Source organism: Oryctolagus cuniculus, chromosome 12, assembly GCF_051225735.1.
Source record: "Oryctolagus cuniculus isolate XC-2025 breed Fujian yellow rabbit chromosome 12, ASM5122573v1, whole genome shotgun sequence".
In the NCBI taxonomy this organism is placed as follows: Eukaryota; Metazoa; Chordata; class Mammalia; order Lagomorpha; family Leporidae; genus Oryctolagus; species Oryctolagus cuniculus.
In genome coordinates, this window is record NC_142878.1 from 57,535,005 (window position 1) to 57,550,586 (window position 15,582).

General features: G+C 39.4%; 1 protein-coding gene across 3 annotated transcripts in view; it reads right to left on the reverse strand.

The window, feature by feature from the left end:
• Positions 1–15,582, reverse strand: part of SCG5 (secretogranin V) — a 68,164-nt gene that overhangs the window by 16,132 nt on the left and 36,450 nt on the right. For all 3 annotated transcript variants that reach the window (XM_008269251.4, XM_008269250.4, XM_002718004.6), the window contains exon 3: positions 815–964. In XM_008269251.4, the coding sequence (XP_008267473.1) occupies positions 815–964 (150 nt within the window). The remainder of the gene's footprint in view (positions 1–814; positions 965–15,582) is intronic.

Sequence of the window (15,582 nt, forward strand, 5' to 3'; positions counted from 1 at the left end):
GTCTTAACTCTGTGCTAAATGCTGAATGCTTTATATGGATAATTTCATATAATTCCCACCATGACCCCCATTTTGTAAATGAGGAAACTGAGATGCAAAGTGTTCATTTGTTCAAGGTCACGTAAGTTGCCCTTGAACTTGAACTCATGTAGTCTGAGTTTTGAAACTCTATCCTGGTTACCTTTAAGGTAAATTGCTCAATGGTCAATATAAGTGCAACCCCTTCACCATACCTTTGGCATAGAGGGTAGGAAAGTAGAAGGGATACATGAGTTACATGAGTAACACGGGAAAGTTTCAACCTTCTTCCTTAACCAAATTCTTACTTTCCTGAGCCCCTCTCTATGCTAGCCCCTGGTTTCCAAATAAACAGGATTTCAGGATAGATGCTAACTGGGTGTTGGTCTGGGACATAGTTGATGTGCTGATTACTAAGAGAAGGAAAATAAATAGGAATGAATTATCTAAAAAAGTAACCAGTTCCAAAGATGCTAAAATCAAGCAGAGATTGTTTCATCAAAGGGGCAAACAAATTTCTCTCTTCTCATGAAAAGCATAGCAAGTGCAGAAAAGAGCATCAACTCCTAAAGAAAGAGAGATGGAAGGTAAAGCCTTGGTGAGGGAATCAGAAGTGTCTCAGAACGTCAGAACTCACACAAGGGTTCTAGAAGAAATTGCCCTGCTCCTTCTACTTACAAATGGGCCCTTCCAGATATAAATACCATTGCTGGAAATATCTGTAGCTAGTGTTTGAATTTCTGATTTTTTCTCAATGCCTCTACTTTCTGTGAGAACCCAAGGGCATGTCCATTACCTGTTTTTCCAACGGGACAGGGATTGGGAGGGTCTGGGTAGCCCTGATCATCACTAAAGTCCTTAGGAATGTTGTCACCAGTCAACTCTGCCACGATGTTGGGGATGTTGCCAAAAGGACCCAAGTGTTGCAGACCTTCGTGAGCTCCACCTGCAGGGAAATGAGAATTAGTTCACTGCAGTGCAGTTGCATTCATTTTAATTGATATTTATTCAGGCATAGCATAGAGGCAAGGCACTATGCGCTACACTGTAGGGAGAGAAGCAAAAAATGAAATAGCTCCTTTTCTCTGCTTTAGAAATGTAGTAGCAGATACAAACATGCACTATAAATACATCATTTCCACACAAGGAAAATTGTATGCATGCTGTAATAAGACAGTTAACTCAACATTATGAGAGCATGGAAAAGGACGAGTTTCGTCTCTTCTTGACGGAGTTGGAATTTGAGTGGCACTGACACATATGGGTAAAGTTGTGAAAGCTGAGCATGAGGCACGGGACAGTGTTAGGGGCTAGAAAGGGAAGCCATTGCCTCCCATGAATATTAGGCTGAAAGTACATTAGAAAAAAAAAAGTGTATAAGAACAAGTAGTCATGATCATCATGCCATTCTAACTCAACCCCTTAAAATATGGTATATTTACCCTTTTCTTCTCTGTTTATTTTTATACATTAATGTTCGTTCATTTTTCATTTAATATTAAAGCATGGGCATCTTTCCATTTGTCTGCATTGTCTCAATTCCCATAATCATAAATGGGTATGAAGTTTTTTATCCAATGATTGAACCAAGACATAATGGCCATTCCTCTCTTATGAGACAGTGTTTCCCAATTTACTTTAGACATTTAATATTTTCCATGCTTGGGATTAGTTTTCCTCAGTCTAGATTCCCAGAAGTGAAATGACTGGGTCAAGGCTATAAACATTTTCATGGCTCTTGATACTGCAATACCAAATTGTTTTCCGTAAGGAAGGTGCTGATTCACAAAATGCCACCAGCATAAAGAAAAGTGAGAACATCATTTTTACAACATCCTCACCAGCACTGGGTTTTACAAAAGTAAATTTCATGTTTTTTCCCCTAATTTAAGTTTAGAAAAATACAGCCAGACAAACATTTCCCCATGTATTTACTGGCTAATTTTAATTGTGTGTGTATGTGTGTGTGTATGAATTCCCTGTTTTTGCTCTTAGAATTATAATTTTCTCCTATCAGTTTATATGAACATTTTATATAATAAAGATATCAGGCCTTTGACTAACATTCAGCAAATGTATTTTCCCATGTCGTCTGACTTTGAATTTTGGTTATTATTATACTATTTTGCCAACATAAGTTTTTAATATTTTCGTAGTTAGATTTGTTGTTTTTAATTCTCTTTTGTGATTCCATCTCATCCTTCTAAGCTTACAAACTCATTGCCCCTTCAGTAGTAATATCTGGATATTTCTTTTAGTTTTGCTGTTTTATAAGTTAACTCTTAAATCAATATGCAATTTATTCTAGGGTATTTAAAATGGTTAATCAATTATACCATCAATATTGGTTAAAGAAGTCCAATGTTTCCCACTTACTTCATGCCTTAAATAAATATTGAAGTGCTTCATACTTACCAAAACCTGCTGAGCACCAAGACACAACTGTGAATATAAACAATTTTGATTGCTTAACTTGCTTTACTTTATATACAAAGGCACGTCACTTCGGCACCCTTTCTTTTTTGTAGCCTTAACATCCTGTAAGGTTTGGGAAGTTTTCTTTTCCAGCACCAGAGCGGAGCATTTCTTAGAAGCATTTCAGATTTTTCAATTCTACTGGGGCACAGGAGCCCCTCATTCATGGTTCCCCTTAATGCACAAACAACCTGAATATAGTCTGACGTAGGAAAAGCCAATTCAGAGGCCGGCACCGTGGCTCAATAGGCTAATCCTCTGCCTTGCAGCACCGGCACACTGGGTTCTAGTCCCGGTCGGGGCGCCGGATTCTGTCCCGGTTGCCCCTCTTCCAGGCCAGCTCTCTGCTGTGGCCAGGGAGTACAGTAGAGGATGGCCCAAGTCCTTGGGCCCTGCACCCACATGGGAGACCAGGAAAAGCACCTGTCTCCTGGCTTCAGATCAGCGCGATGCGCCGGCTGCAGCACGCAGGCCGCGGCGGCCATTGGAGGGTGAACCAACGGCAAAAGGAAGACCTTTCTCTCTGTCTCTCTCTCTCTCACTGTCCACTCTGCCTGTCAAAAATTAAAAAAAAAAAAAAAAAGGAAAAGCCAATTCAAAATCAAAAGATGCTTTGGTGGACATGAAATTAGAGCCAAATCCAGCAAAAATAACTGCATTTCCAACTCCACGAGAAGAATGGCATTGCCAACAAGCCAGACAAATTAAACCAGGAGGATGAGGCTCCCTTCTCTCTGGATGACCACTTGCACTTGCACTTGCATTTGTGTTCTTGGCTGAACCAAGATCCTTTTGATTGACACTTTTTTTTTTCCTTCGGGAATGTTAATACTTCCAGTAGTACCTTGACTAGATCCCTGTGTCCTAGGAATCACATTGACTCTTTGAAGTCACTTTGTGTCACTTTCCATTAGTGATGTTTGATTGAAGTTTAACAATATTATCTCTTATAATTCTTCCAACACCCGAATTCACATATCACTAGTTTCTGTTTTTTTTACATTTAAATTTATTCTATTGCTTTCATGACAGTGGGTAGCCTGAAAATTTTCTACACATTGGACTATCATATTTTGTAAATTTTTTCATGTGAGTATTTATTTATTTGTTTTGATCTTTTTTTTATTTAGTAAATATAAATTTCCAAAGTACAGTTTATGGATTACAATGGCTTCCCCCCCATAACTTCCCTCCCACTCACACCCCTCCCATCTCCCACTTCCTCTCCCATTCCATTCACATCAAGATTCATTTTCAATTATCTTTATATACAGAAGATTGATTTAGTATATGTTAAGTAAAGATTTCATCAGTTTGCACCCACACAGAAACACAAAGTGTAAAATACTGTTTCAGTACTAGTTATACCATTACTTCACATTGGACAACACATTAAGGACAGATCCCACATGAGGAGTAAGTACACAGTGACTCCTGTTGTTGACTTAACAATGTGACATCCTTGTTTATGGCGTCAGTAATCTCCCTAGGCTCTAGTCATGAGTTGCCAAGGCTATGGAAGCCTTTTGAGTTTGCTGACTTCAATCTTATTCCGACAGGGTCATAGTCAAAGTGGAAGTTCTCTCCTCCCTTCAGAGAAAGGTACCTCCTTCTTTTCTGGCCCTGATCTTTCCACTGGGATCTCACTCGCAGAGATCTTTCATTTAGGTCTTTTTTTTTTTTTTTCTTTTCCAGGGTGTCTTGGCTATCCATGCCTAAAATACTCTCATGGGCTCTTCAGCCAGATCCTAATGCTTAAGGGCTGATTCTGAGGCCAGAGTGCTATTTAGGACATCTGTCATTCTATGAGTCTGCTGTGTATCCTGCTTCCCATGATGGACCGTTCTCTCCCTTTTTGATTCTATCAGTTAGTATTAGCAGACACTAGACTTGTTTGTGTGATCCCTTTGACTCTTAGACCTATTGATCACTTGGACTAGTGAGATGGCATTTGTACATGCCACCTTGATGGGATTGTATTGGAATCCCCTGGCACATTTCTAACTCCACCATTTGGGGCAAGTCAGCTTGAGCATGTCCCAAATTGTACATTCCTCCCTCTCTTATTCCCACTGTTATTTTTAATAGAGATCACTTTTCAGTTAAAATTTAAACACCTAAGAATAATTGTGTGTTAATTACAGAGTTCAACCAATAGTACTAGAACAAAACAAAGAAAAAATACTAAAATGGATAAAGTATTACATTGTACATCAACAGTCAGGACAAGAGCTGATCAAGTCACTGTTTCTCATAGTGTCCCTTTCACTTCAACAGGTTTCCCCTTTGGTGCTCAGTTAGTAATCACCAATCAGGGAGAACATACGATATTTGTCCCTTTGGGACTGGCTTAATTCACTCAGCATAATGTTTTCCAGATTCCTCCATCTTGTTGTAAATGACCAGATTTCATTTTTTTTTACTGCTGTATAGTTTTCTATTGAGTACATGTCCCATAATTCCTTTATCCAGTCTACTGTTGATGGGCATTTGAGTTGGTTCCAGGTCTTAGCTATTGTGATTTGAGCTGCAATAAACATTAATGTGCAGACTGCTTGTTTGTTTGCCAGTTTAATTTCCTTTGGGTAAATTCCAAGGAGTGCTATGGCTGGGTTGAATGGTAGGGTTATATTCAGGTTTCTGAGGAATCTCCAAACTGCCTTCCATAGTGGCTTAACCAGTTTGCATTCCCACCAACAGTGGGTTAGTGTCCCTTTCCCCCACATCCTCTCCAGCATTTATTGTTGGTAGATTTCTGAATGTGAGCCATTCTAACCGAGGTAATGTGAAACTTCATTGTGGTTTTGATTTGCACTTCCCTGATTGCCAGTGATCTTGAACATTTTTTCATGTGTCTGTTGGCCATTTGAATTTCCTCTTTTGAAAAATGTCTATTGAGGTCCTTGGCCCATCTCTTAAGTGGGTTGTTTGTTTTGATGTTGTGGAGTTTCTTGATTTCTTTGTAGATTCTGGTTATCAACCCTTTATCTGTTGAATAGTTTGCAAATATTTTTTCCCATTCTGTCAGTTGCCTCTACACTTTCCTGACTGTTTCTTTTGCAGTACAGAAACTTCTCAATTTGATGCAATCCCAAATGTTAATTTTGGCTTTGACTGCCTGTGCCTCCAGGGTCTTTTCTAGGAAGTCTTTGCCGGTACCTATATCTGCAGGGTTTCTCCAATGTTCTCTAATAATTTGATGGTGTCAGTTCATAGATTTAAGTCTTTAATCCATGTTGAGTGAATTTTTGTGTGAGGTGAAAGGTAGGGGTCTTGCTTCATGATTCTGCATGTGGAAATCCATTTTTCCCAGCACCATTTATTGAATAGACTGTCCTTACTCCAGGGATTGGTTTTAAATCCTTGATCAAATATAAGTTGGCTGTAGATGTTTGGATTAAATTCTGGTGTTTCTATTCTGTTCCATTGGTCTATCCATCTGTTTCTGTACCAGTACCATGCTGTTTTGATTACAACTGCCCTGTAGTATGTCCTGAAATCTGGTATTGTGATGCCTCCAGCTTTGTTTTTGTTGTACAAGATTGCTTTAGCTATTCGAGGTCTCCTGTGTCTCCATATGAATTTCAGCACCATTTTTTTCCAGATCTGAGAAGAATGTGTTTGGTATCTTGATTGGTATTGCATTGAATCTATAAATTGCTTTTGGGAGAATGGACATTTTGATGATATTGATTCTTCCAATCCATGAGCATGGAAGATTTTTCCATTTCTTGGTATCCTCTTCTATTTCTTTCTTTAAGGTTTTGTAATTTTCATCGTAGAGATCTTTAACGTCCTTGGTTAAGTTTATTCCAAGGTATTTGATTGTTTTTGTAGCTATTGTGAATGGGATTGATCTTAGAAGTTCTTCATCAGCCATGGCATTGTCTGTGTATACAAAGGCTGTTGACTTTTGTGCATTGATTTTATATCCTGTTACTTTGCCAAACTCTTCTATGAGTTCCAATAGTCTCTTAATAGAGTTCTTTGGGTCCCATAAATAAAGAATCATGTCATCTGCAAAGAGGGATAGTTTGAGTTCTTCCTTCCCAATTTGTATCCCTTTAATTTCTTTTTCTTGCCTAATAGCTCTGGATAAAACTTCCAAAACTATATTGAAGAGCAGTGGCGATAGTAGGCATCCCTGTATAGTACCAGATCTCAGTGGAAATGCTTCCAACTTTTCCCCCATTCAATAGGATGTTGACTGTGGGTTTTTCATAAATTGCTTTGATTGTATTGAGGAATGTTCCTTTCATACCCAGTTTGCTTAGAGTTTTCATCATGAAAGGGTGTTGAATTTTATCAAATGCTTTCTCGGCATCTTTTGATATAATCATATGGTTTTTCTTCTGCAGTCTGTTAATGTGGTGTATCACATTGATTGTTTTGCGCACATTGAACCATCCCTGCATAACAGGGATAAATCCCACTTGGTCTGGGTGGATGATCTTTCTGATGTGTTGTTGCGTTCTATTGGCGAGAATTTTATTGAGGATTTTTGCATCTATGTTCATCAGGGATATTGGTCTGTAATTCTCTTTCAATGCTGCATCTTTTTCCGGCTTAGCAATTAAGGTGATGCTGGCTTCATAGAAAGAATTTGGGAGGATTCCCTCTTTTTTGATTGTTCTGAATAGTTTGAGAAGAAATGGGATTAGTTCTTCTTTAAATGTCTGGTAGAATTCAGCAGTGAATCCATCTGGTCCTGGGCTTTTCTTTGTTGGGAGGGCCTTTATTACTGTTTCAATTTCTGTCTCAGTTATGGGTCTGTTTAGGTTTTCTATGTCTTCCTGGTTCAATTTAGGTAGGTTGCATGTGTCCAGGAATCTATCCATTTCTAATAGATTTCCCTGTTTGCTGGCATACAAGTCCTTGTAGTAATTTCTGATGATTCTTTTTATTTCTGTGGTGTCTGCTATTATGTTTCCTTTTTCATCTCTGATTTTATTGATTTTGGTCTTTTCTCTTCTTTTTTTTTAGTTAGTTGGGCCAATGGGGTGTCAAGCATCTCCTAGTTTGGCTGATTTTTTGTAATGTTTTTTTTTGGATTGAATCCTGTTGATTTCTTCTCTGATTTTAATTATTTCTCTTCTCCTACTAGATTTGGGTCTGGTTTGCTGCAGATTTTCTAGATCCTTGAGATGCAGTGAAAGCTCATCTATTTGGTACCTTCCCAATTTCTTGATGTAGGCACCTATTGATATAAACTTTCCTCTTAATACTGCTTTTGCTGTATCCCGTAAGTTTTGGTATGTTGTGCTGTTATCCTCATTTACTTCCAGAAAATTTTTGATTTCTCTCTTAATTTCTTCTATGACCCATTGTTCATTCAGGAGCATGTTGTTCAATCTCCATGTGTTTGCATATGCTCTAGGGATTCCTGAGTTGCTAATTTCCAACTTCATTCCTTTATGGTCTGAGAAGCTGCATCGTATGATTCTATTTCTTTTGAATTTGCTGAGACTTGCTTTATTGCCTAGTATGTGATCAATCCTAGAGAAGGTTCCATGTACTGCTGAGAAGAATGTAAATGCTTTATGTGTAGGATGAAAAGTTCTGTAGATATCTGTTAGATCCATTTGGGCTATGGTGTCGTTTAAATCTACTGTATCCTTGTTGATCTTCTCTCCTGTTGATCTGTCTATTTCTGAGAGTGAAGTATTGAAGTCCCCCAGTACTACTGTATTGGGGTCTAAGTCTCCCTTTAAGTCCCTTAACAATTCTTTTAAATAAACCAGTGCCCTGTAATTAGGTGCATATACATTGATAATTGTTATATCTTCCTGTTGAATTGATCCCTTAATCATTATATAGTGCCCCTCTTTGTCTCTCTTAACGGTTTTTGTGGTAAAGTTTATGTTGTCTGATATTAAGATGGCTACGCCCGCTCTTTTTTCATTTCTGTTGGCATGGTATATCTTTTTCCAGCCTTTCACTTTCAGTCTGTATGGATCTTTGTTGGAAAGATGTGTTTCTTGTAAGCAGCAAACAGATGGGTTTTGTTCCTTAACCCAATCAGCCAATCAGTGTCTTTTAACTGGACAGTTCAGGCCATTAACGTTCAATGTGACTATTGATAAGTAGTAACTTTGCCCTGACATTTGCCAAAGATATTTTCTAATATATGTTTTGAACTTCCTGTGATATTTTGCTGTGAGGTTTCCTTCATTGACCTTCTTTCATATTGATGACTGTGTTTCTGTGTTTCTGTGTATAACACATCTTTAAGCATCTTTTTGCCAGGCTGGAAGAGTGGCGACAAATTCTTTCAATTTCTGTTTGCTGTGAAAGGTCTTTATTTCACCTTCATTCACAAATGAGAGAAGTGCAGCATATAATATTCTGGGCTGGCAGTTTTTCTCTCTTAGTACCTGGGCTATGTCTCGCCATTCCCTTCTAGCTTGTAGTGTTTCTGATGAGAAGTCTGCTGTGAGTCTAATTGGAGATCCTCTGAGAGTAATCTGACGTTTCTCTCTTGCACATTTTAGGATCTTTTCTTTCTGTTTCACTGTAGTGAGTTTAATTACAACGTGTCATGGTGAGGATCTCTTTTGGTCATGTTTACTAGGGGTTCTATGAGTTTCCTGTACTAGAATGTCTCTGTCCTTCTCCAAACCTGGGAAATTTTCTGCTAGTATCTCACTAAAAAGGCCTTCTAATCATTTCTCCCTCTCCATGCCTTCAGGAACTCCTAGAACCCAAATGTTGGGTTTTTTAATAGTATCCTGTAGATTCCCGACAATATTTTTTAGATTTCTAATTTCCTCTTCTTTTCTTTGGTTTGACTGTATACTTTCCTGTTCTCTGTCTTCTAAGTCTGATATTCTCTCTTCTGCTTCACTCACTCTGTTTTTAAGGCTCTCTAATGTGTTTGTCATTTGATCTATTGATTTCTTCATTTCATTATGATTTCTCGTCACTATCACAGTTTCATGTTCTACTAGTTGCTTCATTTCATTTTGATTCCTCCTTAAGATTTCATTTTCACGTGAGAGATTTTCTATCCCGTCCAGTAAGGATTTCTGTAGTTCAAGAATTCGTTTTTGAGATCTTCTTAATGTTCTTATCAATTTTTTGAGATCTGCTTCTTGCATTTCTTCTATCTCATCATCTTCATAATCTTGAATTGGTGTGTCTTTATCATTTCGGGGTGTCGTAGTATCTTCCTTGTTCTTGTTACCTCGGTTTATGTGTTTGTTTGGCATTGTGGAGATATTCTTTCGTTTCTTTGCTGTGGTGTTTTTTCTCTTTATACTATGACTCTAGATTAAGTGGACTGTTTGCCTTTGATGGATCCTTAGAGGCTTGATATGGGTGTGGCCTGAGAGCTCTGTTTGGTTCCTCAGGGTTAAGGGTGTGCCAATGGTGACACTCCCAGGTTAGGCGTGGTAAATCTCTCTTTCTTTCTTTCTTTTTTTGATTCAAAAGGGAAGTAATTCCGCACAGCTGAGCAGAATTGGAGGTAGTTAGCAGGCGAATGATATACCCACAGGAGCCAGAGATCAGAAGCTCTTTCCCAAGGACCACACAGGGAATCTGTTCTGCCCTCAGTGTGGGCTCAAATTCTCCTGCAGTTTCCCACTGGGTTGCCAAGGTTACCGAATTGTAGCGTCTCTGGAGAGTACTCACGTGAATTCCGTGAGTTCTTTCCCCCACCGTCTCTTTTTTCACAGTCTCAGTTCATTAGCACCACACATTCACTAGGTCCTAATCTCCTGTTATTTCACCACCACCCCCAGAGTCAGGTTTTTCTGCTAGGCTCAGGGCCGGTGCAGACCTGAGGTCGCCCTGCTTATGACGTATATCCAAAATGGTGCCTGCTCTTTGTCTTGCTCACCTTTGAGAGGTGAGCAGAGAGAGAGAAACTCTAGTCCTTATTGGTCACTTCTTTTTTTTCTTTCTCTTCTAGTTAGCCTGGTGAACTTTTCCCCATGGGGTTTCAAGCCTTGTTCCTTCTAGTCTCCTCTTTCCACTTGCCCGCCGGTGTCTCGGGCTATTGAGGTTTGGCTCACTTCGCGTTCCAGCACTGGTGTGTTGAGTCTGCCACTGGTGTACCGAACTGTGGGCTCCCATGCTCTCCACGCAGGTCCACTGTGAATCACTAGTTCCGGAAGAGTTTCCTCTGCTGTTTCTTCCCCTACTCTTCCTTGAATCTGCAGTATCTCCACTTTGATTAAACTGTCTCTCCCCAGACTATCAGTGTGCTCCCTTCCTATTCCGCCATCTTGCCGCTCTCTGAAAGATCTTGACCTCATGTGAGTATTTAAAATAAGGTATTCTATATGAGCCATAAATGTCTAAGTATAGCTAATTATTCAAAATTTTAGATTATATTCTTTTTAGTCTTTATTCAGATTTTATCTCTTTAATCTATTAATCTTATGACTATGTATTTTATCTATTACTCCCAGTGAGTCTCTATCAGTCTCTTATTTCTTACTGTTTTCATGTTATCATTTTGATGGTACACTAGTTGACATATCCAGGAATGTAAATCCTTCATTTTAATTGTGTCAATAATTTGCTGCTAAATAAAAACTGTCAAATCATATCCTAATTCCTATTTCATTTGTTAGTTTGACATTCTCTTTCCATTGATATGTGTTTGATTGGTAAAACCTTGATCATCCTTTTATTTTTAAACTTCCTATGTATCTTTCTGGTGTTTGTCTAATTCATACTGTGTTAGCTACTTTCAAGATATTCTGGGGATAAATATTTATTATTCCACACTAACTCAAAAGCTGCAAAAGTTAAACATACATAACAGAGCACGTGGTATTGATATATTTGAAGCTTTGTATAATCTTGGCACTGTAGTCACCACTGTGCTTGCTATAGGGCATGCTCTCTGGTGTGTCAAGACATGTCTCAACTTTTGAAAGCACCCTAGCATTAAGTGCCAGGAATTATCCAACTTGGCTCAAGGGGGAATGCATGTCTTAATGCTCCATTAGTAATTAATGAAGGAAGCAAACACAGTTTCCCTTATGGAAGGCCTGCCAAGGCTCTGTTTACCTCTGTGCACCAGTGCCACTAAAATGAATGCAGCACTTGTTAGGAAGCAACAGATGTTTAGAAGCAACAGATACATTAGAACACAGGCTCTTTTAATCCCACATTTAATGACATCAAATCAAGAAACACTCACTGAGGTAGGACCTGTGGGAGATGGGAAGAAGTAAAAAATGCTATCCTTGGCACTCCAGGAGCTGTGATTTTATAGGCAGCTAAATATGCATTTAGAAAACAATTTTATGATTTTATAGTTACATATACAACCAAATGCCAGTTATCTGTTAAATTATAATGTTTATATTATTTCAATCTCTTGTGCCTGAAGCCAAGCCAATCACAATGTTATGACGCCATGATATTATTTAGTCCATTCATCCCAGTCTTCTTAACCATCTTACATTAACTGCACAAACTGAACATATATTTGAAAATTATTAATTATTCAATTTTTAAAATATTTATTGAGCACAATCTGTATCGTATGTTAAGACCTGAACAAGTACTAGAGGATCAATGATGAACCAGACAAATGCGGACCCTGTTTACAGCCCAAAAGGATTCAAAAAGAAAAGAAGTATCTTACAAAGAAACCATTCCTAATGTACTTGCAATGTAACTGGCATACTACAGATGTCACAGTGATGAAAAAGAAGTATCTAGCCCAGACCTAGGTCATGAAAGGCTTCCTACAGGAAGAATCATACCTAGGGTTATGTTAGGTGCTATAGAAAACATAAATGTGAAAGATATGTTCCTGGGGTTGTGGTGCAGTTGTTTAAGCCACCATTTGCAATGCTCACATGCCATATTGGATTGTCAGTTGGAGTCCACCTGTTCGTCTTCCAAACCAGCTGCCTACTAATGCACCTGGAAAGGCAGCAGATGATGGGCCAAGTGCCTGGGACCCTGCCACCCAGGTAGAAGGCCAGGATGGAGTTCCTGGCTGCTAGTTCTGGTCTGGCCCAGGCTTGGATATTGTGGACATTTGGGCAGTGAACCAGCAAATGAAATCTCTCTCTCTCTCTCTCTCTCCCCCTACTTCTCTCTGTTTTTCTTTCTCCTTCTGTCAGTCTACCTTCCAAATAAACAGGTAAAATTTAGAAAAAGCAACATGCTTGCTGTTCTCCAATCAGTTTTTTATTCTAGTTGATTACTGGAGAATAACACAATAAGCCAGCAGTTCGTAATAAGAAATATTCCCCCAAATAATTCACTGTGGTATAAGACAACAGACCACTGTACAATGGTAGATTGGAGAGAAGTTCAGATCTTCTCTAAGCCTGAGATGCTCTCTCTCCTGACACTCAGGAATGAAGTGAGAAGAATTGAGACAGGGTGGGTGTAACCTAAGTAGAAATAAGACTTCCAGCACTGTACGTGAAAGGCATGAGTCAACAGTCCGTGAAGTTCCTAAACTTTAGAGGTCTGCTGATTTGAAAAGCAATGCCATTGTTAAAGACAGGACTTTTTACTTATAGCTTTGAAGTATAATTCATTAATTCTATCCTGTGATAGTGCTTTATCTGTTTCCATTTCAATCACAGCTTGGTAAAAATGTCTCTAGAATAAAAGGAAAATATCGCATTTTTCCAAGTGAGTTTTAGGCCCAGTTCTGTTTATATAATAAAATTGGTACCATGCAGCCGTTTATTTCAAAGCTTTAGATATCAAATCATTCATAGATTTTCTTTGTGTTGTCATAGCAATAAAGTTCCACTCGAGGCAGTGAGAAAGCAAAAGGGAACCTGAGTTTGTCTGATCTGGGTCAGAGCTCTTAAGTCTCCTTGGCCTGTCTTGAGCCCTCCATAAAAATATGCCCAGCATTTGACCACACCCTGGCTCTCTTCTGCATTCTTATCCCCTGCCTGGATCCTCCCTCCCCTGTACGCTCCCGTATTAGCTGGGTAGTTCAGCCAGGCGATTGGCCCTGTTTGCAGTGTCTCCGTGGCCTGGACTATCTGATCAACCTCTGCTCCCCACTTTGCCACCCATGGATCTGTAGCAAAGAACCTGGCAATGCTCCTGAGGACCTCCAGTGGGGGTCCAGTACCTCCAATGCTTCCTCATCCAGAACGGCACTAATTGTGTCTGGTTAATCAAAAGTTCCTTTTGGTTTTGAATTCATTTTCCTGCCTTCCTAATTTTAATCAGCTGTTGTCATCTAGTAATGAAAATGTGATCAACTGAATACCTAAATTTTTACCAGGTTCAAACAGTCATGAGCTTTTTGTTGTATTGGTTGAAGAGGTTTTTTAGCTGTCTAGTCTTCCAGTAAATCTCTGGTATCACATCTTATCTTGATGTCATTTGACTCCTAAAAGTAGTACATAAAAAACAAAATCTGAGTTAACTGAGGTTTCCAATTACTATAACAATTACTGAAGGATATGGTTTTCCATATAGCGTCAAAATGACTGAAATATCCTATGTAAGTTCAATATTTATTTAAGCACTGTAAAGGAAAATATTCACTATGAAGTTAGATGAACACTTCATTATTTTTTAAATTTCATTTATTTTTATTTTCTTTGAAGGGCAGAGAGACAAAGATTTTCCATTTGCTGGTTCACTCCCCAAATGTCTACAATAGCTAGGGTCAGGTCAGGCCAAAGCCAGGAGCCCAGAACTCCATTTGGGCCTCCCATATGGGTGGTAGGGACCCAAGCACTTGAGCCATCATTTCTACCTCCTAGGATGCACATTAACAGGAAGCTGGATGGGAAGTGGAGGAGCCAGGACTCAAATCAGGCACTCCAATACAGGATGTGGGTGTCCCAAGCTAGGACAAAACTACTGCACCAAATAGCAGCACTCTTAAGGAAATACTTGAAAGGGTAGTTTGGGAATATGACTTCGCACTTCATGTTAAATGGGACTATTATTGGGAACATCAATGGCTATATAGAATTATCACAGTATGCTCTTGGGGTATTAGAGTATGTAGCAAAGTGTTCAGTGGTTTCAGCTGCTATGGACTTTGTTCTTCCTTCCTTCCTTCCTTACAAGCTATTAATCTTAGTCATCCCAAATCTTTCTCATGTTGAAGTATACTATGTAAACAAATCAACTGAATGTAGGCCAAGTTCCTGTGATTTCCTTCTTCTGATTTGCTTTGCCATAAACACATGTGGGGATCTTGTCAAAATGCAACTTCTAATTCATCAGGTGAATGGTGGGGCTCAGGTTCTGCAGTTCTAACAAATTCCCAGGTAATGTTGATGCTGCTGACCCATGACCCACACTTCCAGTGGCCAGGGGCTAAGAAATGAGAGAGCTAGGCTTACAAGAACTACGTAGAATACATTCACTCTGAGCAAGCCCACTGAGCCTACTTTATGGAATTTGCACTATCCAGTGTGGCTACTGAGAGCTTTTTAAAATATGAAGCTGGGGCTGGCACTGTGGTGTAGTGGGTAAAGCCACCAGCTGTAGTGCCAGCATTCTACATGGGTACCCATTCAAGTCCTGGTGCTCTACTTCCAATCCAGCTCTCTGCTACGTCCTGGGAAAGCAGTAGAAGATGGCCCAAGTATTTGGGCCCCTGTACCTGCGTGGGAGACCTAGAAGAAGCTCCAGGCTCCTGGCTTCATATTGGCCCAGCTCTGGCCATTGTGGCCAACTGGGGAGTGAACCAGCAGATGAATGGAAGACCTCTCTTTCTCTCTCTTAATAAACTACTGCTTTTCAGAAGTATGTTTGAATTTCAAGATTCTTCTTTCTCACCAGAAATCAAGGCTTTTATATCTCTTTAGGGGGTTACTACACAGGGTGAATTCTGAGGATGGACATGGACAGAAATGACCCAATTCTTTTTATTTCTTCCTTTGAGCCCCCTTGACTTACTCAGGCTACAGGAAGCAGAAACATGGTTAGTAAACTACGATTGTCAGTCTCACCCTTGTGCTGGCCACTCTTTCTAGGTTTCGCCCCTGTCATCGAGAGCTAATTTGCTTGTCTTTCTCCTTGGCGATGGTGGGTGCAGTTATATGTGGCGAAACTGTCTGAGTGCTGCGCTAGGAAGGAATCTAATGAGCGTAGAAGTGATGGCACTCTTGTGAAAGTATCTGT